The following is a 25,583-nucleotide window of genomic DNA, read 5'->3' on the forward strand; positions in this document are numbered from 1 at the left end:
GATGTCATTTATATAAATTAATTTTTTTCTATTGGTTGCTGCTATCTTTTCTGGCAATCTTTCTTTTTTTTCTATAAGAATATTACCTAAAATATTTGAAAGTGTGGCAACTATCATTATTAGAAGGTGGAGCATTGTAGTTTGCATATCTCTATGCATGGTTTGGTTGGAGAGCTAGATTACTTGTTGAGTTGGGTTTATTTGCATGTTTTGAGTGGAAATAATTCGATGAATCCGATGCATAAATTCTTGTGAAATCTATAGTATTTCTAAAAATGTTAGAATAATATTTTGTATTCTTTGGATATTTTTTTTTTTTGCAGGACCAGATATTGAAGATGTTGCAGAACAAAAAGAGAGGCTAAAAATTAGTTCAAATTAGACATCAACAAGCACCACCCCTTCTACAAATGTCTCTCTTCCCTCTTTTGATTCCATAGTATGGCCGCCTATTACTTCCGATTAGGTAAATAATCATTTTTGAAAAAAAAAAGTTTCCAGCATTGGACTTAAAAATAGTGAAGAGTGAATATAGACACGAGTATATGATTGTCTCTCTGTTATATGCTGATGCAATCTAAAAATTTGCAGTATAGTAAAAAAAAATGAAGTACAAAGTTCCTTCTGAAGTTAAACAAAGCCACTGAAAAGATACAAGGAAAATTGCCAAATAAATCAATTCAAATTCCATCATTCTTTGGCATGCTTCTCGCATTTGACAGGGACTTGACAGGGACTCGAGCGACAGTGCAACCCTTGTTTTCTTTACAATAGTTGTTCTGTTTTAATTTTCTCAACCAGATTTGTAAGCGTTCTTGTACATTGTAGCGTCACCCATTGTTTTGAAATGGATAAATAATGAAATAACTCTAGATTGGTGATTCTTTGCAGAAGCGGTTGTTCCTAAGACATATTGTAAGATCTGACAGTGTTTACTTTTTACATCATTTATTGAAAGGAATAGAATTCATGAGAATGCCTTCATTTTTTCATCCATCTTCCATGTCCCGTCGAGGGTTTTGGTCCTACCAAACTCAACTACAAATATCATCAATATAAGTAAGGACACCCAACGTTACCATTTCAGGGCTCCCTTCAGTGTAGCCAAGTGGGAGAATCAACGACTTCGATGCCGCCTCCTACCATTTTTTCCGCTCCGCCGCTGTTTATCTTTATTCCAGAACTTATTAGATCTGCACAAAAATTATTCTTCGAAGAATGACATCTGAGAAATGTCCTCGGAAGGGTTTAATTGCCAGTACGCTAACTCAATGACATCAAAAATGCAAAATGCAGGAGGAGAACAAGATATTGGGGTAGTTTGGTTATTGGAATAGGAATAGGAAATCATGAATATGTTTTCTATTTTTTTTAATTGGAATAGGAGACGATGAATATGTTTTCTATTTTTTGTAATTGGAATAGGGGATATGAATATATATTCTTATTTTGTTTCAAAAATGAGATTATGTCCATTTCAAAATATAAATTTTATTGGAATAGCCATTCCTATTCCTAATATGCATTTCTATTTTCAAAAAGTCTGAATTAGTTTCAAACATCAAGAGGGATAGAATGGGCTCTTATATAAATTAAAACATAAGATTATTGGTAACAAATTATAGAATTGGAATGATGCAGTAAATCAACAATCTATATGAATTAATTTTATTTATTTTAAAGATTAGATATTTTTTGAAAAACTTACATGCAATAAACTCAAATACATATCTTATCGTGAGGAAATTATGTAGTCAAACATGTTCGAGCTAGAGTAGTACTCAGATGGATGACCTTAGAAAGTCCCTATGCTTCACATTGTGAGCATTATTTAGATCGTGTTCCACTACTCATGAAACATGGACCAATGAGTTTGACTAAAAAACTATACATTTAGATAGAAATATCATAGGGACACTTTGTTTTTAAATAATATGAACTAGAAAATAATAAATATAATTTAGTAATATATAAAAAGTTGTTATGAAAAATTTATAATTAAAAATTAATAACATGTAAAAAACTATAAAAAGGAGAAAAGTTTCTAAAATAACTTTAAATTAATATAAATATATAATAAATAATATAAATGTATATTAATAGGTTAGAGTCTACAACAAATAGTAATTTGTGAGTTTTTTATTTGGGAGGGCTTGAGTTCTGATCCACATAATCTAGACTTTGGTCGAAAGAGAATGTACCAAAGACAAAAAAAAGTCAAATATATAATTTTATCTATTTTAAAATTTTGAACAGTAGCATTTCAATCAATACAATAATGTCTTGCCTAAAACAAAGAACTATAAAAATATGTCCTTGTCCTTACCTATGTTGAAAGCTCTTTAAATATTAAATATAGATTGAGAACTACAAAGTTTCATTGTACACCTTGCCTAGTCTTTTCAAGAGGAAAGAAAAATACAAATGTGCTATAAATATATTAAATATAGATTGAGTACTTCAAAGTTTCATTGTACACCTTGCCTAGTTTTTCAAGAGGAAAGAAAATATTAATGTGCTATAGAAAGAAAAATACAAATATACTATAAGAGGAAATAAATATACAAATGTGCTTTAAAAGTGTGAGTCGAAGAAAGTGAAAACATAATATCGTCAAATAGTTGAAAAGGCATAGGCATGATCAACAATCATTACAAGTACAAGTACGAAAATAGACACGTATATTTTTAGTCCCAATGCACGATATTTTCTAAAGTTTGATTTCAAAAATCAATTATAGAATACAAATTCTGAATTTTTGATTCGTCAAAGGATAATTTCTTGGGATTTATGAGTATTTTTGTCAATCGAAATTCAGGAATTTAAAGGTGGTGTTGGCAGAGGCTACAGAGGCTATTTAATGTTTTCGGGCAGCGTGAACAAATTTTTGGCCCATCATGGATTGAGAAATCGGATCTCTGTTGCCGAGTTTAAAATAAAGCAAAATGTCCTTCACGAATTCCATCTCTACATGTAAGCAGGTGTGAATGGAGACATTAAATTAGATAAATATTCGGCGCTTCCATATACCATAAAGTTTTTATGAATCAAGAAAATATAAATGAGGAACATAATCGGGAGAGACATTTAGGTTTAAAGTTGCTTCGAATGATTATATTTAGGCTGTAAAAATAATATTCAATTGGTTTTACAACCTTTTAAAAGACTTTTTAGGCCTAGTATAATATTTTAAAAGATAATATTGAATAACTTAAATATTTTGGAATATATTGGATAATATATATAATATTTTATATATTTTTATTTAATTTTCTTAAAGGAAGAATATTTTATTAAAAGGATTAGAGGAGAAGTTCTTAATAACATACAATTTTATTTAGCTATTGGAATATCAAATTACATGATAAATTTTTATAATATAAACAAAATATTTAACATGTTTGACATTTGACAAACAGGTTATATATGTATAATTCTTAAATTACAATGTTTCTTAAAGCTTTTGCCAATGAGATAGCAATCTAATTTTTTCTATTTTGTGCATAAGTACAATTAATTCAACCAACAGTATTTTACTATATTAAAATATTAAGATTTGTTCTCTAACTTTTAAATTTGTGTATATATTTTTAAAATCTACAAAAATTAATGAATTTTTTTGGTATTTGTTGGTTAAAAAAAGAATAAGAAAAAATGAAAAATTAATAAAGTGTGTTGCATAAAGATATTAAATAAAATTTAAAAAGTTTTGTCATATTCGATAGAAAAAACTTGTCTATTGTTGGTTAAAAAAAGAAATTTGTGTATATATTTTTAAAATCTACAAAAATTAATGAATTTTTTTGGTATTTGTTGGTTAAAAAAAGAATAAGAAAAAATGAAAAATTAATAAAGTGTTGCATAAAGATATTAAATAAAATTTAAAAAGTTTTGTCATATTCGATAGAAAAAACTTGTCTATTGTTGGTTAAAAAAAGAAATTTGTGTATATATTTTTAAAATCTACAAAAATTAATGAATTTTTTTGGTATTTGTTGGTTAAAAAAAGAATAAGAAAAAATGAAAAATTAATAAAGTGTGTTGCATAAAGATATTAAATAAAATTTAAAAAGTTTTGTCATATTCGATAGAAAAAACTTGTCTATTGTTGGTTAAAAAAAGAAGCAAAGGATGAAAAAAAGACAATTTAACAAAAAAAAATTGTGAAGGCTTGTTGTTTGCTATAATGTCCAAAGGCAGGGACTCCAGTTCCAAAGAGCTCTTGTTTTAAAAGCGATATAATCCCACAGCTGAACTCACCGAAGCATTTTAGGCTTTAATAATTTGATATTATGTTTTCACTTTCTCCGACTCACACTTTTAAAACATGTTTTTAATGATGTAATATGTCGACTTATTTCGTGATGAAATTTATTCTAAATCAAATGTTCTGTTAAATGAATATATGAATGTCTGCATTCATGGTTGTTGAAGGCAAATAGAAGACGTTTCAAAACATGTTGAGATAATCTAGTCCTTACAGCATTTTTATAAATTATATCAACACAGTTCTCTGTGCTATAACTATTGGCAGAGCGAAATTTCTTCAAGTCGGGTAATTTCGAGCTTGAAATCGAGGGGAATGGATCGTTGCAAGGAGCCGCTGTTAAACAACGGCGCCAAATATTATGAGAATTGCCCCGGCTGCAAAGTTGACCTGCGTAAAGCAACGCAAAAGGGCTATCCTATTAAAGATTTGAGCCTTGTTGCGTTGCTTGTTCTCTGCAATTGTAACAATTTCCATCTTTTCTTACCATTGTTTCACCTGTAATGCTTTTCATTTATTCTTCCGATTGTTTAAAAATGTGTTTTCTTCTACCTGGTTTGGGAACTGTCAAAGGCTGTTTCATATCCTTGTACGCATAATATAAGATTGAAAGAGAGTCTGCATGGAGTTATGTGCAAGCTTGGCTTTTTAATAAATTGTTTGGTGAAGAATTGGAGTCGTCGACTTTTAAGCTAATATTTATCTGCACGCATGTTACTGAAATTCATCCGGCAGCTATAGGTTTTGTTTTAGCCGTCTTCTGAGGCAGATGAGTTGTTTCGAGTTTGGAAAATAGTTATCTAAACATGGGAGGCTGCATATTGTGACGTTATTTATGTGTTCTGGAAATAACTCTTTATTTATTTATTTTTTGATTATATGATTTGTGTGTTCTTCCAGAGGACGGAACTCCGCACTTCTGCAAATCGAAAATCTTTTGTTTGATTTTAATTCATACAATATAGTCTTATCGGTACTTATATTTTGCTTCGGTGTTTGGGCATTTTGCAGCTCTTCCGACATCTTCCTTGTTCCCGTTCCTTTATTTTATGGTATGTCTTTTTACTCAATCTGCTACTCTTTCGTAATTTCACATTTTGTTTTCTTCAACTGTACGTGTGTTTTACCGTCCAAAATCGTTTTTTATGGAAAAATGTCGGGAGCTCTTTGTTCGGTTTATTGATCTCTTTTGAAGTTTCCGAAAAGTCTAAATTGGCAAAGGAGTGAATCTAGGTTCAGGAAAATCTCTTTTTAAAATAATTATTCGTTGAGCATATGGTTTATAAATGCAGGCAATGAAGAACGCATGGGACACAATATTATATTTTGTGGTCGTAAATCGCCCTTGATTACTGTTTGGGCTCTGCATAAATGTGCAGTGCTGGCATAAAATAAGTCATAATCAAAACCGAACATTTGAACCTTTGGGGATTTATTTTTATCTCTTTCTCACTGTTAAACGACATGAAATTCTTTCCATAGTAAAAATAAATCGTCCACGCCCGGAAAGACAATTAGTCCTAACACGAAGTATTTTTCTGTTCATTATCTGTTTCAGCGTTTTCTTTTGGAACTTTGTTAACTATCCGCAGCCAAATTGTTGCTCTTTACTTAGCCGATAGGCTATTATAGGTGGGCATTTCATATAAACCTGTCCAACACCTTGAAACAGCTAGTTGTTTTTGACGGCTGATCGCAGTTTTCAATCATGTGCTTATGATGACATAAGATTTACAAATTCTCATAATCAAATTAGATTTGCAAATTGATATAATATCTAAGCAAATTCTCAGAATCAAATTAGATTTGCAAATTGATATAATATCTAAGCGATCTTCTCATTCTATAAAGACCTCGTCTTAGATCAGAGCCAAAGAGAGAAGCACCTAGTTGTTTCAGCACGATTGCCCTACAAGTTAATACCTCTGCAGAAACACCATAGTCTTTGCCGCCTTTTTCTAAAAGAACCTTCGGCCATGAGAGCGACCTTATGACCTCTGCAAATTGACCCTGCTTATAACTCTCCATACCTTTATCTTTCGCTATTGAAATATTGACTCCTGCAGGAGGAGGAAGCCCTTCCAGCTCCATTGTTGGACCTGTGTCAGCACCTCCAAAATCACTGTCCAAGCCCCAATCATCAGTCTCAGAAAGTGGTTGACTTGTAAAACCTCTCTGGCTACCAGTAGCAGAAGACGTGAATAAAGAATTCAGGGGATCTTTACTCTTCCCTTGTGTGACCTGTTTCTGAGAAATAAAACTTTTGTTTAACGCTTCAAATGGATCGGCAGCTTTAGCAGGTGCTTTGGTTGAGGAAGCAAACGAATTAAGTGGATCCACAAATTGTGGATCACCGTTTCTCCCAGCGGTTGCCCCAAATGATAAATCCAAAAAGGGATCACCTGCATTTGATGAATTGGGTACTGCACCACTGAATAGATCATCCGAGACATTCATGGATGCTGCAAAGGGATCTCCACTGACAGTGGTAGCTACATCTGCCTCAAATGTTGTCTGCTCACCTCCCAAATCTAGCTCTAGTATTAATTTTGACACCTGGTCCTGAAGCATCAACACCAGTCACCTTAGTTTTCAGAATAAATTCCATCTTCTATTTCTCTAATATCTTCAAAAAAGACTTTCGAATTTTCCCATCCATGGATGGAACTATGTCAGAACCAAATTCTACGACGGTAACTTCAGAGCCCAACCTTCCCCATACTGAACTCATTTCTAAGTCGATGTATCCTGCACCAATCACAACGAGTTTTTTTGGTACCTTTTTAAGTGATAGCGCTCCAGTGGATGAAACTATTTTATTTTCATCAATATAAATTCCAGGAAGGGGTTTCACTTCTGAACCGGTTGCTATGATTATATGCTTCCCTTTCACAGTATTATTTCCACCATCTACAAGATCCACGAACACTTCACTTCCAGATACAATCTTCCCAGCACTTTTAACATAAGTGACTTTATTCTTCTCAAAAAGCTCTTCAATTCCTTCTGTCAAACCAGTCATAGCCTTCATTTTGAATTGGAGTCAGTAGCTATTAAATCCTACACAATATTGCAATTTGAAATTATTTGAAGAAGTGGAGCTGCAAGCTACAACTATAATTCTTGCCATTACTTTCTTTCCACTGTGATAGATCCTGCAAAAATAAATTCTTCAATTAGTTCATTAATTACTACAAGACAATCAGACTATCAAGTAAAATGCCCAGATATCTCAAGAAATGAGTCATAAATAGACTTTTAGCAAATTCTTTTGCAAATAAAATATGAAAAAATAAAACCAATAATGATCGTTAGCAACAATATCTATAAGAATAAGGAATGCAATGGTTAAAAAAATGCTGAATGTACTAGTTTTTTAAGAAAATCCAATTGGCTCGTGTAAAGCCAAAGTCTACAACCTTTACTAGCATTGTCCATGCTTTTATTGTAATAGACATTTTAGAACAACAAACAGTAACAGTTTTTGCTTCTTGAACATTGAAAGTTCTTGCTCAAATATGGCCATCATTAATATAAATGTCAATGCAAATAAGATAAGGCACATCAAGTGGAGAGACCATGTGTCAATCTGTACATAGGTAATACAGAGCATGAGGCATGTGTTGTGCGGGTCAGAAAATTTTGAAACACCTGTGCCTTAGATATCTGCAATCTGTAAAGTTGAGAGCAATGTATTGAGAGATGTACATTCTTTTCATGGGGAAGCTCTAAAGTTTTATGGATATGCAACAACCTATATATTGCTCAATAACATTGCGTAAGAATATTTTAAATTAATATTTTGTTTAGAATATATGCAACTTTTCTTAACGAAACTTAGCAAATAGAGAAAATTTGAAGGAAAGACGTGCTTCGATATTTACGCCTTCTTTCGCCTAGAAAAACTCCATATCTCTAGAAGAATTTTGTAGCCATTTATCCAGGCCAATGGTGAAGAATCAAATTTCTAATTATTAACCTTTGAGCATGTTACTGTATATTATTTAGAAACATAAAACAATTCCTAATTAGTTTGAATTCTAATTGGTCGTGATAATGTAGTTTAATCAAGGTTTAAGTGAAGCCCCTTTCCAATAGTTTTGCCTTGGCAGGAATGGAACTAAAAGACCAAAATCAACCAAAAAGAATGACAACCAATGCGTCTAGCTACATCACAGAAGGCTATTTAACCAAGTTATAAAGAGGTTTAACATTTTGTGGACATGCGTAGTTTTCATGCAACATGGAGGCTTCATGCGTAGTTTTGATGCAATATGGAGGCTTCATCTACAGTCACACTGCCGGTTTTGGTCTTTCCATAAGAATGACAGGTCCCAGACACTAGAAGTCATGTCAAAAATGCCAGCTATGTCTGCAATAATCTAACTCCAAGATCCTTATATTTTCGCCTCTTCTCTTGCATTGAATTTTGTGAAAGTGTTGAGTTTCATAATCTGCAGATAAATGTCAATCATCTTCATCAATTAAAAAATAGAAATATTAAAAAGTGAACATTAACGGAGGGCAATGAAACATTTTGATTGGATATAGAAAAAAAACATTAATCATTTGTTAATTAAACACCTGGGCAATAGTTCTTGCTATGCAAGAACTAACTATTAATGAAAGGGTGAAACTGGGGAACTTAATCCATGAAATATTAAAAAAAATAAAAAATTATTTAAGGTAATTATTTCCAACTCAGCAAGGAATGGGAAAGGGGGAAAAAGATTGAGAACCTTGAAGGGTATGCAACCAACATTGAGGCAGGTGCTTGGGTGGAGGCACTGCGCTTCTCAATGCAAGTGAACTTGATGGATCCGTGTTGAAGGATTCAATTTGATATTTTGTGTTCTTATAGAGAATTGTATAATTTTAATAGTCTATAAGATAGTTTTGTGTTTAAATTTTATTTGAAAGTTATGAGATTTTGGTAAGTGATGTTTGTTTTTATATTAAAGTTGTCAAAATGAGGGGATTGTCTCAAAATTACAAGGCATAGATAAATAATACAACATGAACAATAAGAAACAATACCAATTTATAAATAATATACTGACAACAAACTATCAATCAATTCCCCCCTTCCCTTTTAAAATCAAAAGCTCATCCCAGGAGCTAATGGAAAATAAAATTAGCATAATCTCATCTCATCCTGTGACATCCATAACCAGATAGTAAAATATGAAATGATCGTAATAAATCATCTACATAAGTCTTGATTAAATTAATAAACATAAACCTAAAGCCATAAGGTTGGTCATAGACAAATCAATTCAAAAACTAATAACTAAACTATATATACTATCACACAAGGTAAAGCTATAAAAGAGATTTTTGAGGATCCACTGAAGTAAAGATGAGAAAACAAAACCTAAAACTAGAGAAAGCCAAAAAACTTGGAACACCAAGCCACAAAATGCCCTACGCAAAATCATGTAACCTTAATTTGTTAATTGTTCTTTTCGTCCTCCTTCAACTTTGACAACATCAATAGTGTACAATCATCTGAAAATTTTAAACAACTCCTTGGTGACATCTTCAATAATGCCCTAATTTTTCTCCTTGACCTGTTGCAAAAGACACAAGGTTGTAGCTGAAGAGTGCATAACTTTATAACTTTAGCGCAAAGTTGGCCATTGTGGAGAAGCTTTTGTCCAAAATATCCAACTCCTTTTTTATTTTCATGATTTCCTTGCCATCGACATCACACCCCCCATAACTACCACCATTAGCATTCTTACCACCAACATAAGTGACATGTGCAGAGTTGGTGTTGTTATTTTGGTATTTTTTGTCAAATAGAGACGTATCACTACCCTCAAAATTAGTCAAGTCTTTATCCTCCACGAGAACTCTCTCTCTCACCATGATCTCCTTCATTTCTGAGTTTCACCAAAATCCTACTAAATTAATAATGGATTTCACTAGCCTTAGTTGCAAAATCTACCATATGGACTTTGTGCTCACTTTTGGGTTTCTTAAGAGTCTTGAACTTGGAGGATCCTGTAAGAACATTTTGTTAAAATTTGTATGAAGTTAAGTGCAGGAAAGCCTCTTCTCCTTTCCTAATAATTTTGTATGCATTATTTAAAATGATTAGACTCAATAAATACCAACACGTATAAAACAAAATATTAAAGGTCATGTTTTACAACTAATTATGTATGACATTAGATTAGAAGTACAAAATGATGAATTTGAAACTGCCCATTACAAACAAAAATGTTATTTATCTAAACTAAAAACTATTATTTTAATTCATCAAATGTTATTTACTATCAACTAACGTTGGTATTTCAATTCATCAAAAATTATTATTATAAACTAAATGTTATAATTTAAATTTATGCCTATTGTTGGCTGGCAATTAATCCTCACTACCACTACTCTCACTACTGCTCATTTTAATTTTAATATTCTTTTAAAATTGAAGCAAGAAGTTGAATTGGAACAATGCAAATAATAAAAAATAAAAATCAGACATAATTTGTTACACTACCAGTAACTACTTGAACTACATTTGCAACCCCTACTTCAAGAATTGCTTTCTCTAATATCTGAAATATATATTCAGAAATCTTTTTTATGATTCATAGTGTCAATAACCTTCAAGAAGACAACCCCTTTAGGATAAGTCACTAAAACATTGATCAAAATATTAAAGGTCATGCTCTACAACTAATTTAGTAGGATTTTTGCTAAACTAAGAAATGAAGGAGATCATGATGAGAGAGGGAGTTCTCGTGGAGGATAAGGACTTGACTAATTCTAAGGGTAGTGACAAGTCTCTATTTGACAAAGATACCAAAAATAACAACACCAACTCTGCACATGTCACTGATGTTGGTGGTAAGAAGGCCAATGCTGGTAGTTATGGGGGTTGTGATGTCAATGGCGAGGAAATCATGAAAATAAAAAAGGAGTTGGATATTTTGGATAAAATCTTCTCCACGATGGCCAACTTTGCACTAAATTTATAAAGTTATGCACTCTTTGGCTACAACCTTGTGCCTTTTGCAATAGGTCAAGGAGAAAAATGAGGACATTATTGAACATGTCACCAAGGAGTTGTTTAAATTTTTTAGATGATTGTACAGTATTGATGTTTTCAAAGTTGAAGGAGGACGAAAAGAACAATTAACAATTTAACGTTACCTATTTCTGCGTAGGGCATTTTGTGGCTTGGTGTTCCAAGTTTTTTGGCTTTCTCTAATTTTAGGTTTTGTTTTCTCATCTTTAGTAGACTTTGGTGGATCCTCGAAGATCTCTTTTATAGCTTTACCCTATGTGACAGTATATATAGTTTAGTTATTAGTTTTTGGATTGATTTCTCTATGACTGACCTTATGGCTTTAGGTTTATGTTTATTAATTTGATCAAGACTTATATAGAAGATTTATGGATTGAGATAGAATAGGCATGGCTTTTTTTTGAGCTTCTACAAATAGAGGATTGGATGCAACTCTACCTTTCATCATGTTTACACCATTTTGAATGGTTTTGATCTTCTAACATTTAACTTTAATAGAAGTAGATCTTCAAGGACTTTAGATTTTGCCTTGCTCACTAAGAAATTCCTGAGATTTTCACATTGGTTTAAATTTTTCAGGTAATGAGATTTGCAAAATAAATTGCTTACTCTAAGTATCTTCATCTAATCATGTGTAGGTAAATCGTTATTAGTGGAGGTGAAGATTATCAAGGGGTGTGGGAATGTAACCTCTATACTTTTCTTCATCAGAAATAGAAGAAAGTCCTTAGCTATGATGTCCCATAATAAGATTCAAATCAAAATATTTGAACCTTGAATGACTTGCCAATCTATTATCATGAAATCTCATCAAGTACAAAACATATTCGTATAACTCAACTTGTTTACATCAAGGTTTCAAGTGTAATACAGTGTCATTCAGGAAGAGTTTAGGAAAAGCCATGTCTTGAAGACCCTCAATATTATATTCATTTATTGGAGAAGTGTCAAATTAAGGTGAATGAGAAGGGGTGTCATGTTTATTTTTAATTTTTAAGGTTTCTTTGACGATTTATATGCGTTTGTTAAGAAAAATCTAGACAATTGCATCCCAACCACAGTAAAAACCTTGCATCCACATACAACAATTTCCCAAAACTCAATTGGCTAGAGAAAAGATGCATTTTGGATTTTCCTTGTGGGGAACTTGAGCGTACTAGAGAAAATATTGTGGTGAGATTTCAAATACATATGATGAACTAACTAGAATCCCTTACTCTATTCTTCACCTTTATGTCGTGGACACTAAATGGCCAGAATTTTAATAATTATTTTCAAGTGGCATTCCATCTATCCGTAAAAGTAAAAAATAACGCAAATAAAATTATTAATAACTTGCATACCACGTCCATATTCTTGCATTAAAGGTTCACAATTTTCTACAAAAAAGTGATAGAGAAATCCTTTTCTACAACAAACTAGTGGTATGGATAAGAATGACAAATGAATTAAAGAACAAAATATGTATGTGACCCACTATTTATTATTAAACTATGTTTATTTTGTTTTCCTCTTTTAAATTTCCCTTCATATTATAACAAAAATAATCTGTCCATATTATACCAAAAATAATATATGTGAAACCATCGTATATAAGAATTCACTTTTTGTCACTATCGGCATACCCCTTGCTCCTCCGGGTGCAAGTGCTAGTATTTATGTTTTTGTTGGGTTGTTCATGTTGCATGACAAATGTCAGTTGAAAGTAAAGGGGAAATATCAAGCCTCGAAGTGGGTTTTGAAAGCAAATTTGACTCATTTTTGGATAAGGTTTTCAGCAGTGTTTCACAGATACTGGAGATGGGTGTGATGGGTGGGGATGAGGGAATAGGAGACGAGTTTTTAAGGGATGACAAATCATTTCTGCGGGAGTTTTAAAAAAATAATTTAATATCTATAAAAAGGAATTATTAAATATTAGTAAAGGAAGTGTAATTTATGATTATGTAAACAATATGAATAAAAGAAGTTGAAATTTATACAAAATAATTATGGAGTATTGCCTCTATTCTTGAACCTGCAAAAATCACAAAAATTCCATCTTTTTGAGTCAAGACAAGTCATAAATGTACCAAACCTTAGGCTTTTAAAGAATACGTGATTATTGCATTTTTAGTGATTTTATGGTCTTGATGCCTCTGACTCATCTTTAGCTCCGCCCAACACTTTGAATTTCTGAAATTCGACACCTGAGTCCCAAGTTATGATAGGTTAATGAAAGCTCTCAAAATGTGTCAATCAAAACATTAACCTTTAAACCTTTAAGAGGTTAAGAAACGAGGTTCAAAACACATATTTTCATTTGAAATTTTAACCTCCCCCATCCAAAAATAAAGATTTAAGGAAAGCACTTCAAATGTGCATTTTGAACCCCAAACCTTAACCTCCAAAAACCGAAAAGGTTAAGCATAAGACCCGAAACATGTATTTTGGAGATGATTCTTAACCTATTTGTCCAAATGCTAGAGGTTAATTAACCTGTATAAAAGTTAATTATTTTATGGAGAATCACACAAAAATACATCCATGGCATGATGCAAATGCAGATTGCTTTGAAGAGCTTTTAGATGTCTATCAACATTCTATCTAATTACAGAAGCATATGGGTATCCATCAATGTCACAAGAGTGATGACAGTTTGTTAAAGAGTTTTCATCTCGTAGAATGCTAGAGATGATAGAAGCTCTCAACACATAGGTTTCTAAAATCACAACCTTCACAATGATAACTAAATGGTGAGTTTGAACTGAAGAAGAAAAGGCACATGTACTGTTCGATATAATTCTTCAAAGGTTGCCTGCAAGAACCCACAACTCAAGAGCTGAGTAGTGAAACTTTTATCACCCTCAAGGACTTCTTTAGTAGCTAAACTCATCAATAGCAGTGAATTGTTGGACATAATGCCTATGAAGGAAAGGATAAAGTTTTGGTTTTGCGCATAAGAGGAATGTTTAAAATACAAATGGAGGCTTCCGGATTCATGAAAACATGAAAACTGTAACTTAGCTAGAAAATCTATCTCAACATACATGCAAGTCTTGCATCACACAATGTTCTTATTAACCTATATGCTAAATGTGGTGTAGAGACAAGGCACTACAACTGTTTGAAAGAATACCTCAACAATGTATGGCTCCATGGAATGTAATGATTGCAGGAACTTTTAAAACAAATTCATTTAAGTCAGATTGTTCACAACATCATTCTCATGTAATGTCCGTATACATCAAGAATGGGAAACTTCAAGGAGTTTTTGTATGCTCTCGATGAGGGCGGTCATGAACTCAAAATGTAGATTAGCACCCAAGCTATTTGATAGAATGCATGATCCATTGGAATGATACAAGCAACGCCAACACAAGAACATCAGGTGTACACTTAATCCATAGCCCACAGTTAGATATGCAAGCCAATGACAATGGAAATGGGCATGAATCCCTTTATTAGAGTGATGCCAATTCAGAATGAACTACTTCTTTGTATAGCAAAGTCTATTGTCATTAATGCCTCTGTGCCAATAGTGAAGACCCATTATAATCATAAGAAAGCTCTCAAGTTGAAACAATGATAATGGGGATGATTTTAAGTTTTAAATTGGCATAAAGCTTGCTCCTAAATCCCAGACATGACTGTTTGAATAAGCATCAAACATTATCAGAATATATCGAATAGGAGCCCGCAGTGATAGTGCCACACCATTTTGAAGACACAAAGGCAATGTTGCTACTTGATTGAATGTGTACACAAAGAGATATCGAATCATGTTTGTCTTGGTTATGTGTCTGTTCAAACTAGAAAGCTTTATAAATTCTAAAGCTAATGAAATTCATATTGTGTACAACCAAATTCCATGATCGCTTTGTATAATCAACATACCATGGAATGTATTTTCTTTGTGATAGGGCTCTGGTTGACATGTATACAAGGACATGAAAAACTCTTTAGTTTAACATCTCACTGGGAGGTGCATCAATCATTTGACAAAATTGTCATGTCATCCATGATTGACTCTTGAGAAATAAGGCTCGAGCAATATATGGGCAAGCACAGTAGGAATCGACAAGAAAGCTCTGTCAAAGGGAAACACAATAAGAAGAGATACCCAAAAGTTGTCATTATGACCGCAATCATAGACATGCTAGGAAAATATAAGAACATGATTATGAAGAGCTGAGATTTATCCACTTACAATCAAATGCATATAATGCACGAAGTTGCTTGATTTATTCAGTAATGAACATTTCAAATGAAAAGAAGAGTTCACAATCAACTCTTCGTTACCCACAATGCCTTTGTGCATACATCCTAAGCATTTAAATCAAGTGTCTCCCCAATCATGGCCTTATATGTAATCAAATTTATAGAAGTCACTTGGGAAAATATTGAGGAAGGTGCAAATTCTTAGAGAATATTGTGCACATAGTAAGGATACGATGATGAATAGTGGAGATATTATGTAGAATTTGAGTGGTGTCAACCCACTTTAAAGAAGTTTGTGTTGGGTTTTGACTTCTGGAATGGGTTGTTGGCGACAATCTTCAAATGTTTGATATAATGCTATAAAGATGTGTTGCTTCATGATACACAATTGGGGAGATGGTGAACATAAATTCAATATCTTATCTTCTTAACCTCTTCTCGGCAAGATGGTTATGTGTTCATTGACAAAGCGATGTAATTAGAACAAATGATTAAAAGGGGATCAATAAGGATTGATTATTCATCCTTCTTTCAAAAGGTCTATGGTCCAAGTTTCAGGTCATATTTGGTCACTTTTGCCAAGGTTAATTAACCTCTCCCAAAACACGTAAAATGGAGTTAGTTTTCAACTCAGAGAGGGGTTGGTTATGTGAAAAAGCCTATAAATACAAGGCCATTTGTAATGTAAAGTGGACTTTTTTGGACTTGGGGGAGGGGATCAATAAGGATTGATTATTCATCCTTCTTTCAAAAGGTCTATGGTACAAGTTTCAGATCATATTTGGTCAATTTTGCCAAGGTTAATTAACCTCTCCCAAAACACGTAAAATGGAGTTAGTTATTAACTCGGAGAGGGGTTAGTTATGTGAAAAAGCTTATAAATACAAGGCTATATGTAATGTAAAGTGGACGTTTTTGGACTTGGAGAGAACACTTATGTTGGAGTCTTGGTAGCAAGGCAATTTTTGGAAAGTGTTTACAGATCTTGTCCTTGAAATCCAAGCATTTTTATCACACTTACTATATATAGTTTCTAAATCATGTATGTTAATGTTTAGCGTCAGAAGAAGCAAAACATGAATTTCTTGATACACTGAAGTTACTATTGTTTTCTATGAATTAGAGAGATATAAGCATACGTATATGTTTACATATTAATATATGTATACATATACATATGCCTACATCCCTATTATGCTTCATGGATTATCGACAATGTAGAGATCATATTATTGATTGACTTCATAATGGTCAGGCTTCATATTATCGGGAGACTTCAGTATCATGCCTTGTATCAAGTTTCATGCATATCGTGCCTTGCTTCTATCAAGTGTTAACCCTTATCCGGCCCTAATTTATTATCGGGCAATAACATGTGTTTGTTAAGCTTGGCAGTTACGTAAACTAACATGCCTCCGAAGAGGCATGTCCCTATGTGGCTCTTGGGCCACATAGAGACATGACTCTTTGGAGTCATGTCTTTTCCCTTTGTATATATACATATAAACTGCTGCAGGGAAAACATTGATATATGGCATCCGCGTACGTGCAGTCAGCATCAGTATTGTGAAATATTACTTACTATTATCAACACCATCTCATTTGTTCATAGCAATCTAGTGCTACGACTATTGCTGAAGGAGGAAGACAATCAAATATATTACTGAGGTCACAGCCAAAGATAAGTAAATATATTTTGCATTATTCAAATTATAAATTCTTTGCAAGCATTCATTTGTAATTTTTTTATCTATCAGAGATCCACTATACTTAACATGGTATCAGAGTTGTACTGATAGGAGAACTTTTATATAATACTCATCCTAAACTGATTTCAAAAGTTAACGGAAGAAAGTTTTTTTAAATCAAAGCATTAAAATGGCGAATCACGTAAGAATAGAAGATAGGCTAGATGGAGCATCAAACTTCTCATCTTGGAAAATCAAATTATTAATAGTGCTAAGAGAGATGGAATTAGAAAACTACATTGAATCAAATTTACCAATGCTTGAAAATGAATCCGAGAAAGTAACATGGAAAAGGCATAATAATAAAGTGATGAAGATCATCATAGACTCAGTAAAGGATCATATACTTCCATCTATAGCTAATCTTAAAACTACATTTAAAATGTTCTCCACCATTCAAAATACATTTGAAATTAACAATACAAGTAGATTATTAACTTTAAAACAAGATCTACTTTATATAAAGATGAAAAGTGGAGAATCCATAACCTCTTACTTTTTAAGAATTACTGAATTAAGAGATCAACTTGCAACTATGCAATGCCAAGTGGATGATAAGGAACTAAGCATGATTGCTCTTAGAGGTCTTCCTCTGTCATGGGAAACTTTCATACAAGGTCCAAGTTCACGACGTGAACTTCCAAAATTTGATCAACTAAAGAATGAATGTACTCAAGAGGAGTCTAGACTAGCTTCCAGAGGTCTAAGTCCAAATCAAGAGGGTAACATCCAAGCATTATACACCAAATCAAATAAGAAAAGAAAGTTTAAGAGTAACAAGAAGGATTTCAACAAATATCACAAATCTCACAAACAACGTGACTAGTCCAAAGTTAGATGTTTTAAATGTGATAAATTTGGTCACTCTTATTATGTATGTCTAGAAAAGTAGAAAATTCAAGCAGCCTTAGTAGAAGTTAAAGAAGAAAATAATGAGAAAATGGATAAAGAAAATTATGCATTCCTCATAGCTCTCTCAAGTGAATTAAACACTAATCACAATACCTGGATCATAGATAGTGGGGCTTCTCGTCATATTACCAGATTTAAGGATAAGTTTGAAACTTTCTCAAAACATGAGTCAGAAGAAGTAACCATTGGAGATAATTCCTCTCAGCCTATTAAAGGAATTGGTTCTTGTTCTATACAACTGGATTCTGGAATTACACTTCAACTCAAGAATGTCTTACATGTACCAGGGATCAAAAGAAATCTTGTCTCCATCTTCGGACTTGCTAATCAAGGATACAAAATTGCATTTCAAGAATATAGAGTTCTATCTTGGACTAAGAACTTATCTATTAAGAAAGCTATCTCTATTGGAGTCAGAGATGGAAGTTTTTATAAGCTTTGTAATAATCAAAATCCTAATTTAAACTTAACCCTTAGTAATGATAAGTCAAATTCTTCTGAAATTTGGCATAGGAGACTAGGTCATCTTAACTTTCAAGCCTTATCATCTATAGGTAAAGTTGTAAAAGGTCTACCTAATCTGAAAGCAGATCATTCAAGTATTTGTAAAAGGTGTGCTTTAGGTAAAAATACTAAACATTTCTTTCCCAAAAGTGATCATAAATCTAAATCCATACTTGAATTGATTCATACAGATCTTTGTGGTCCTATGTCAGTCCCCTCTCTTAATGGATGTCTTTTCTATATAATTTTCATTGATGATTACTCTAGGAGAACCTAGATCTATTTTTTGAAACAAAAAGAGTCATCTGAGGTCTTATCCAAGTTTAAAGAGTTTAAAGCCTTAGTTGAAAATCAATTAGGTCAAAAGATCAAAACCCTAAGGTCTGACAATGGAGGTGAATACACATCTGATATCTTTAAAAACTTTTGTATTTCTGTTGGGATTAAGAGAGAGTTTTCTGTACCTTATAATCCTCAACAAAATGGAATAGCTGAAAGAAAAAATAGATCTATTGTTGAATCAGCCAGAGCTATGTTACATGATCAAAATCTTCACTACTCATTCTCGGCTGAAGCATCCAATACTGCTGTCTACATTCAAAATCGATGCCCTCACTCCATATTAGAAAATACCACTCTAGAAGAAGTATTTACAGGCATTAAACCAGATTTAAGTCACTTGAGAATATTCGGATGTCCAGTCTATATTCACATACCAAAAGAGAAAAGAACAAAAATTGGAGCCTTCTGCAAAAAAGGGAATATTCATTGGATATAGTGAAACTACAAAAGGATATAGGATCTACATTCCTAGGCAAAGGAAAATTGAAATTAGCAGAGATGTAATATTTGAAGAATACACAGCCTTTAAAATTTCTAGTAATAGTGATGAATCCATTTCAGAAGAAAACCAACTTACAGAAATTGAGAAAGAGGATACTGACTTCTCTTCCACGTCAAATCATACAAAACTTGAAAACATTAACAATATCAATAAGAAGAGACCCCTTTGGGCTATAAAAGTGTTAGCGAAAAATCAAGTTGAACCAGATGAAGTAATTCAGGAAAGCAAAAGGACCAAAAATCAATCTTGTTATGTTGCATTACTATCTGAACTCATAAAATATGAACCTACTAATGTTGAAGAAGCACTTTCACATCAATCTTGGAAGGAAGCAATGATTGAGGAATATAACTCTATATTGAAAAATGATGTATGGGATGTTGTGCCAAGACCTAAGAACAAATCAGTTGTTTCTTCCGAATGGTTGTTCAAGATTAAACATGTTGTAGATGGTAGTATCGAAAAATACAAGACAAGATTTGTAGCGCGAGGTTTCTCTTAGAAAGAAGGTATTGATTATAAAGAAACCTTTGCCCTTGTTGTCAGGTACACTTCAGTCAGAACAATCTTAGCTATTGTAGCATCCAAAGGATGGAAAGTACATTAGGTGGATGTCAAAACAACATTTCTCAATGGTAAAATTAAAGAAGTTTACATTGAACAATCAGAAAGGTTCAATACCTATGATTGCAAGACTCATGTTTGTAAATTAAAGAAAGCACTTTATGGACTCAAATAGGCTCCTAGAGCTTGGTATGAAAGAATAGATAATCACCTACTGAAATTGGGATATGCCAAAAATGAAACTGACCCAAATCTATACTTCAAAACTGAAAGTGATGATATGGTTATTCTTGTATTATATGTTTATGATTTGCTAATTACAGGTGAGGAACATCTCATAAAGATATGTAAGCAAGAACTCACTGCAGAATTTGAAATGAAGGACTTAGGGTTACTTCACTACTTTCTGGGATTAAAAATCTGGTAGCAAGACAACTGTATTATACTAAACTAGTGAAAATATGCAGTTGATATCTTAACCAAGTTTGGAATGATCTAATGTAAACCGGCTGCTACCCCTATGGAAATAAATCTACGCAAACTAAAAGATGATATTAACGAATCTAACGCTGCAGATCTTACTTACTACAGACAAATTATTGGATCCCTGATGTATTTGGTTAATACTTGTCCAGACATATGCTATGCAACTCACTCCTTGAGTCAATTTATGTGTGCTCTTAAGAAGATACATTTGCATGCAGCTAAATACATATTGAGATATCTGAAGGGTACTATTGGAATGAGAATCAAATATGACAAAGTCAACCTTGAACTACTTGGATATTCAGATTTTGATTGGGTTGGAAGTTCCATTGAGCGAAAGAGTACTTCAAGATATTGTTTCAGTCTTGGATCTCGTATGATTTCTTTGTCTAGTTAGAAACAAACTTCACTAGCTTTGAGTTCCACCGAAGCTGAGTACATTGCGTCTTCCTTGGGTGCTAGAGAAGCAGTATGGCTACGAAAGTTGCTTTCAAATCTTTTCAAAAGACCTTTGAAGCCCACTGTGATTTATTGTGATAATCAAAGTTGTATTAAGCTTTCTTCTAATCCAATGTTTTACAACTGCTCCAAACATATTGAAATTCCATTTCATTAGATCAGAGATATGGTTAATCGAGGAGTCATTCAATTGGAATACATATGTACAAATGATCAAATGGCTGATATCCTTACCTAGCCTCTTGCTAAAATGAAACTGAAATACTTTAGAGAAAAACTTGGTATGATTAATTGTAATGATAAATTTTTGAAATAAAAGATTTATTTCATTTGAGTTTATGCCTCCATTGGTTACTATATGTAATGAAAGGTGACAATCTTTCATGGACACATTCATTTGTAGAAAATTATTTACAAGGTGATGATCTTGTAAATAATAAATCTATTATGGGCATCTCTAGACATTGCTTAAGTGCAAGTAGAGATTATTTGGGCTTCTCTAGACATTGCTTAAGTGCAAGTAGAGATTATTTTTACTTCTCTAGACATTGCTTAAGTGCAAGTAGAGATTATATGTGCTATCTCTAGACATTTCTTAAGTGCAAGTAGAGATCATTTATTGTTCATATTGTGTTGCTTATATGATGATTTTGACTTAATTAATGTTTTACTTCTCCTAGCTAAAGAGGGAGTGTTAATGTTTAGCGTCAGAAGAAGCAAAACATGAATTTCTTGATACACTTAAGTTACTACTGTTTTCTATGAATTACAGAGATATAAGCATACGTATATGTTTACATATTAATATATGTATACATATACATATGCCTACATCCCTATTACGCTTCATGGATTATCGGCAGTGTAGAGATCATATTATTGACTGACTTCATAATCGTTGGGCTTCATATTATCGGCAGACTTGAGGATCATGCCTCGTATCGGGTTTCATGCATATCGTGCCTTGCTTCTATCAAGTGTTAACCCTTATCGGGCCTTGATTTATTATTATTTTTTGTTAAGCTTGGCAGTTACGTAAACTAACATGTCTTCGAAGAGGCATGTCCCTACGTGGCTCTTGGGCCACGTAGAGACATGACTCTTCGGAGTCATGTCTTTTCCCTTTGTATATATACATATAAACTGCCGCAAGGAAAGCATTGATATATGGTATCCGAGTACGTGTAGTCAACATCAGTATTGTGAAACATTACTTATTGTTATCAACACCATTTCATTTGTTCACAGCAATCCAGTGCTACGATTACTGCTGAAGGAGGAAGACAATCAAATATATTACTGAGGTCACAGCCAAAGATAAGTAAATATATTTTGCATTATTCAAATTAGAAATTCTCTGCAAGCATTCATTTGTAATTGTTTTATCTATCAGAGATCCACTATACTTAACAATGTAGCTGTAATCATAGTGACATTACTCAAAAATCAATATTTTAACTCAGCAAAGCAAAAGCATAAGCTCAAATGAAAATTATTTAGTTTGGATTTAATATGGTGCAGAATTAGAGCTAAGATTTCGGCCCTTTAGGTCCAAGGATAACATCTCAGGCACATGCTCTCTTAGATTACGGGGTATGTTAATGGGGCAAAGCCTCTGTCATTATGTCAAATTAAAGCCTTGGAGGCAACAAGGACATTCATGATGCACACACCTTTTTTTCTTAGAAAACTTTGATTTTAATTGACTAATTTGTAAGAGAACCATAGGTTACTTATTTTTCCTCATTCTCTATTCCTCTTTTTGTCATTAGATTTATATTATAATTTTCCATATTTTGTTAATGTGGCATAGGGATGCCGTGCCACCCCTAGCATGGTTGAGGAATAGTTGCATGTCCCTTGTCTGCCCCAGGGACTACATGATGGCCTATTCCTAAGCACTCCCTAAATGGAAATGCCTATGGATGGCAGATAGTTCGTCCTCATCCCACACTTCTTGGGATGCCCCCATCCCCTAGAACTAAGTTGCCGGTTCGGGTTCATTTCTAAGTTCGAAGTTCGAGAATAGGTTTCGACAAAATTTTGGAAAGGGGTTTGGGTTTGTTAGTACAAAAACGTGTAAAAATTATATATATACACACACACACACATTTTTATGAAGCATGAGTTAAATTTAGAATGTATTATAGTAGCATAAACACATTTAAACAACAAAAACTTTAAAATACCATAAACAATTAAACTTGTAATCATAGTGATCATACCATCATATAGTAGCATAGTTCAATCAACTTCAACATCAACGATTCAAAACATTTAAAATATCAAGTTCAAGTATCATTGTTTCACGTTCATTGTTTAACTAATGGAATGAAAATCTATTAATATTCTTAGCCATAAGTTCTTCAATCTTCATCTTCTTCTTCTTTGGTATTACTTGCGCTAAGGCCAATGGGATCAATAGCAGAATCAACAATGGTATTGACATCAAAGTCATCAAAATCATCAATTGTAAGACGAGTAGTGGAAGCATCCAAATCCGCAATCTCTGCAACTACATCTCACTTCTTTGTCTCCCTTTTTTGTATTCTTGACTCTTGTGCGAAAGAAGGCGCAAGTTGTAATGCACAAATATCAGATTCTCTACTTGTTTTCATTGCAACCTATTGCACTTCACCGAGTGGATGAAAGAATAGGTGCTTCAATTTCTTTCTGATGCAAAAGAACTAGCAACCTATAAAGACAACATAGGGTAAGCAATTAAAAGAGAATTAATTCAATCTTATAAAAAACTTAAAATTACTTTCTAGTCATGATTCTTTTGAAGATAAAGTGAACTAATTCTTTTAAAATAAAACTTACTTGTGATATGACTTTGATTGCAAGGGGCTGCAATGTTTGGAATTTTTGGCCATGGAGCTACCACCAACCATGAGCATCCTTCTTGAACTAATGAAGAAGAGCATCATTACTGAGACCTCTAGCATTGACAAACTTTGTGAACTCATCCGTGATTACATCTCTCATATCATCATCAAGAAATATTCTTCTAAATGCTGCCTAGTACCCATCAGACACTTCCATATCTCTATATGGTGGCAACCTTCTTGGTAGATCACAATATTGTGAGCTATAGTATTTGGGGGTCAAGGCATAGGCAAGCAAATGTAATGGAATGTCATTTTGTTCCATCTTTCATTAATAATTTTTTGCACTCGTTTGAAAAAGGTCTCTTTCGGATCATGCTCCTTCTCTTTATAACTTGCTCGATCTTCTCAATCATTGAGTCTACCATCATAGATCTCTCCAAGGCAAGGCCTATCTATGTCAATGTACCTAAGCATGCTCATAATGGGCTTGGTGATCTTAAGGAGATATTCCACAAGTTCCCACCATGACTCAGTCAGTAGCCTATCCTTTATTTTGTTTGCCCTTTCAGTGTTCTTTTGCTTCCATACACTCCAATTGTGGCTGATTACGATATCTTGAAGTGCATCTTTCACTTGCACAAGTCGTCTTAAGACGATTATATGTGATGCAAAATGGGTCTCAATACCTTGTGACATAAATTAGAGCAAAAAACAACTATTAGATACATATTTTAGAAAAGTATACACATTGCACAAGTAGAATATGAAAAATCATAAATTGTCAAATATTAAAAATTAAATTACTAACTTGAGTTCAAGTTCATTTACCTTCAATAGCTCCAATTTTGAGTAGTTCCTGAAAAGAGATTGAGTCATGTGATGAACATTTGTATTTCCTCAACCTCTTCATACATTGTTTTGATCCACTCAATTTGGTTCACAATCTTTTGTAGCATAAGATTGAGTGAATGGACTACACAAGGTGTCCAAAATATATGTTTGTATCATGATTCAACCAACAAACTTGCTGCTCTACAATTCTTTGCGTTGTCCGTTATGACTTGGACAATGTTTCTTGCACCCACTTGTTCAATGGCCCCAATTAGGATATCAACAATAAATGGCCCACTTTTTACTTTGCTCTCACAATCCATCACTTTCAGGAACATTGCCCCTTTAGGGGACACCGCAAGGACATTGATCAAGGGACGATTTCTGGAATCCTTCCAGCCATCTGAAAAAATTCACCCCCGTCTCAACCTATGAGTTCCTTATGGGCTTCAATTGATTCTCAATCCGTTGGACCTTGTCATCCAACAAGGTGGTGTGCACTTTCTCATACCCGGTACCACAAAACCCTTTTGGAGCTTCATTGGCACCCCTCAACATGTCCTTCCAAAATTGAGAGCGAACAACATTAAAGGACAACCCATTTGCATACAGGCATCTTCCTACCTTAATGTCAGCAATTTCCCAACCCTTATTTTGAAAAACAGTTTCTAGTGGCTCCTTTCTTTTGTGTACAACGGGGATAGATTCAGTGTTAGTGCCCGCTACGGTACTAATGAAGGGGTGGTCTTGTACTATAACATCTGAGGGGGGCTGTATTCCCTTTGCTCTTTTACTTTTATTGCTACTGAGTTCTATTGCCTTGCGTCCTCTCTCTTCTGCTGCCTTATGCTCTTCAATATATTTTAACACAGTTTGATTTGGTACAGGGTCATCTTTTTTGCGA

The 25,583-nt window shown here is 33.3% G+C and overlaps 2 protein-coding genes and 1 pseudogene across 3 annotated transcripts in view; 1 reads left to right on the forward strand and 2 right to left on the reverse strand.

Annotated features, from left to right (window-relative positions):
• The first annotated feature begins 4,163 nt into the window (after positions 1–4,163).
• LOC149535076 (putative peptide/nitrate transporter At3g43790) overlaps positions 4,164–25,583 on the forward strand; it is a 202,447-nt gene continuing 181,027 nt past the window's right edge. Inside the window, exons 1-2 of one of the 2 annotated variants that reach the window (XM_089807859.1) lie at positions 4,164–4,730; positions 5,279–5,319. In XM_089807859.1, coding sequence (XP_089663985.1) covers positions 4,583–4,730; positions 5,279–5,319 — 189 coding nt within the window. In that variant the 5' untranslated portion in view covers positions 4,164–4,582. The remainder of the gene's footprint in view (positions 4,731–5,278; positions 5,320–25,583) is intronic. The other variant, XM_089807860.1, reaches the window with a different exon arrangement.
• Positions 6,068–6,838, reverse strand: LOC149535077 (uncharacterized). The gene has a single exon (XM_089803438.1). The coding sequence runs from the start codon at positions 6,836–6,838 to the stop codon at positions 6,068–6,070; it is 771 nt and encodes a 256-aa protein (XP_089659564.1).
• Positions 6,879–7,298, reverse strand: LOC149535078 (dihydrolipoyl dehydrogenase 1, mitochondrial pseudogene; annotated as a pseudogene).

The sequence above is a fragment of the Cupressus sempervirens genome, chromosome 10 (assembly GCF_028749045.1).
Source record: "Cupressus sempervirens isolate cs-2001-9-10 chromosome 10, ASM2874904v1, whole genome shotgun sequence".
Taxonomy (NCBI): domain Eukaryota; kingdom Viridiplantae; phylum Streptophyta; class Pinopsida; order Cupressales; family Cupressaceae; genus Cupressus; species Cupressus sempervirens.

Bases quoted from the DNA above. Each gene is read 5' to 3' on its own strand.
- LOC149535077 (XM_089803438.1), bottom strand. From the start codon at position 6,838: ATGCTTCAGGACCAGGTGTCAAAATTAATACTAGAGCTAGATTTGGGA.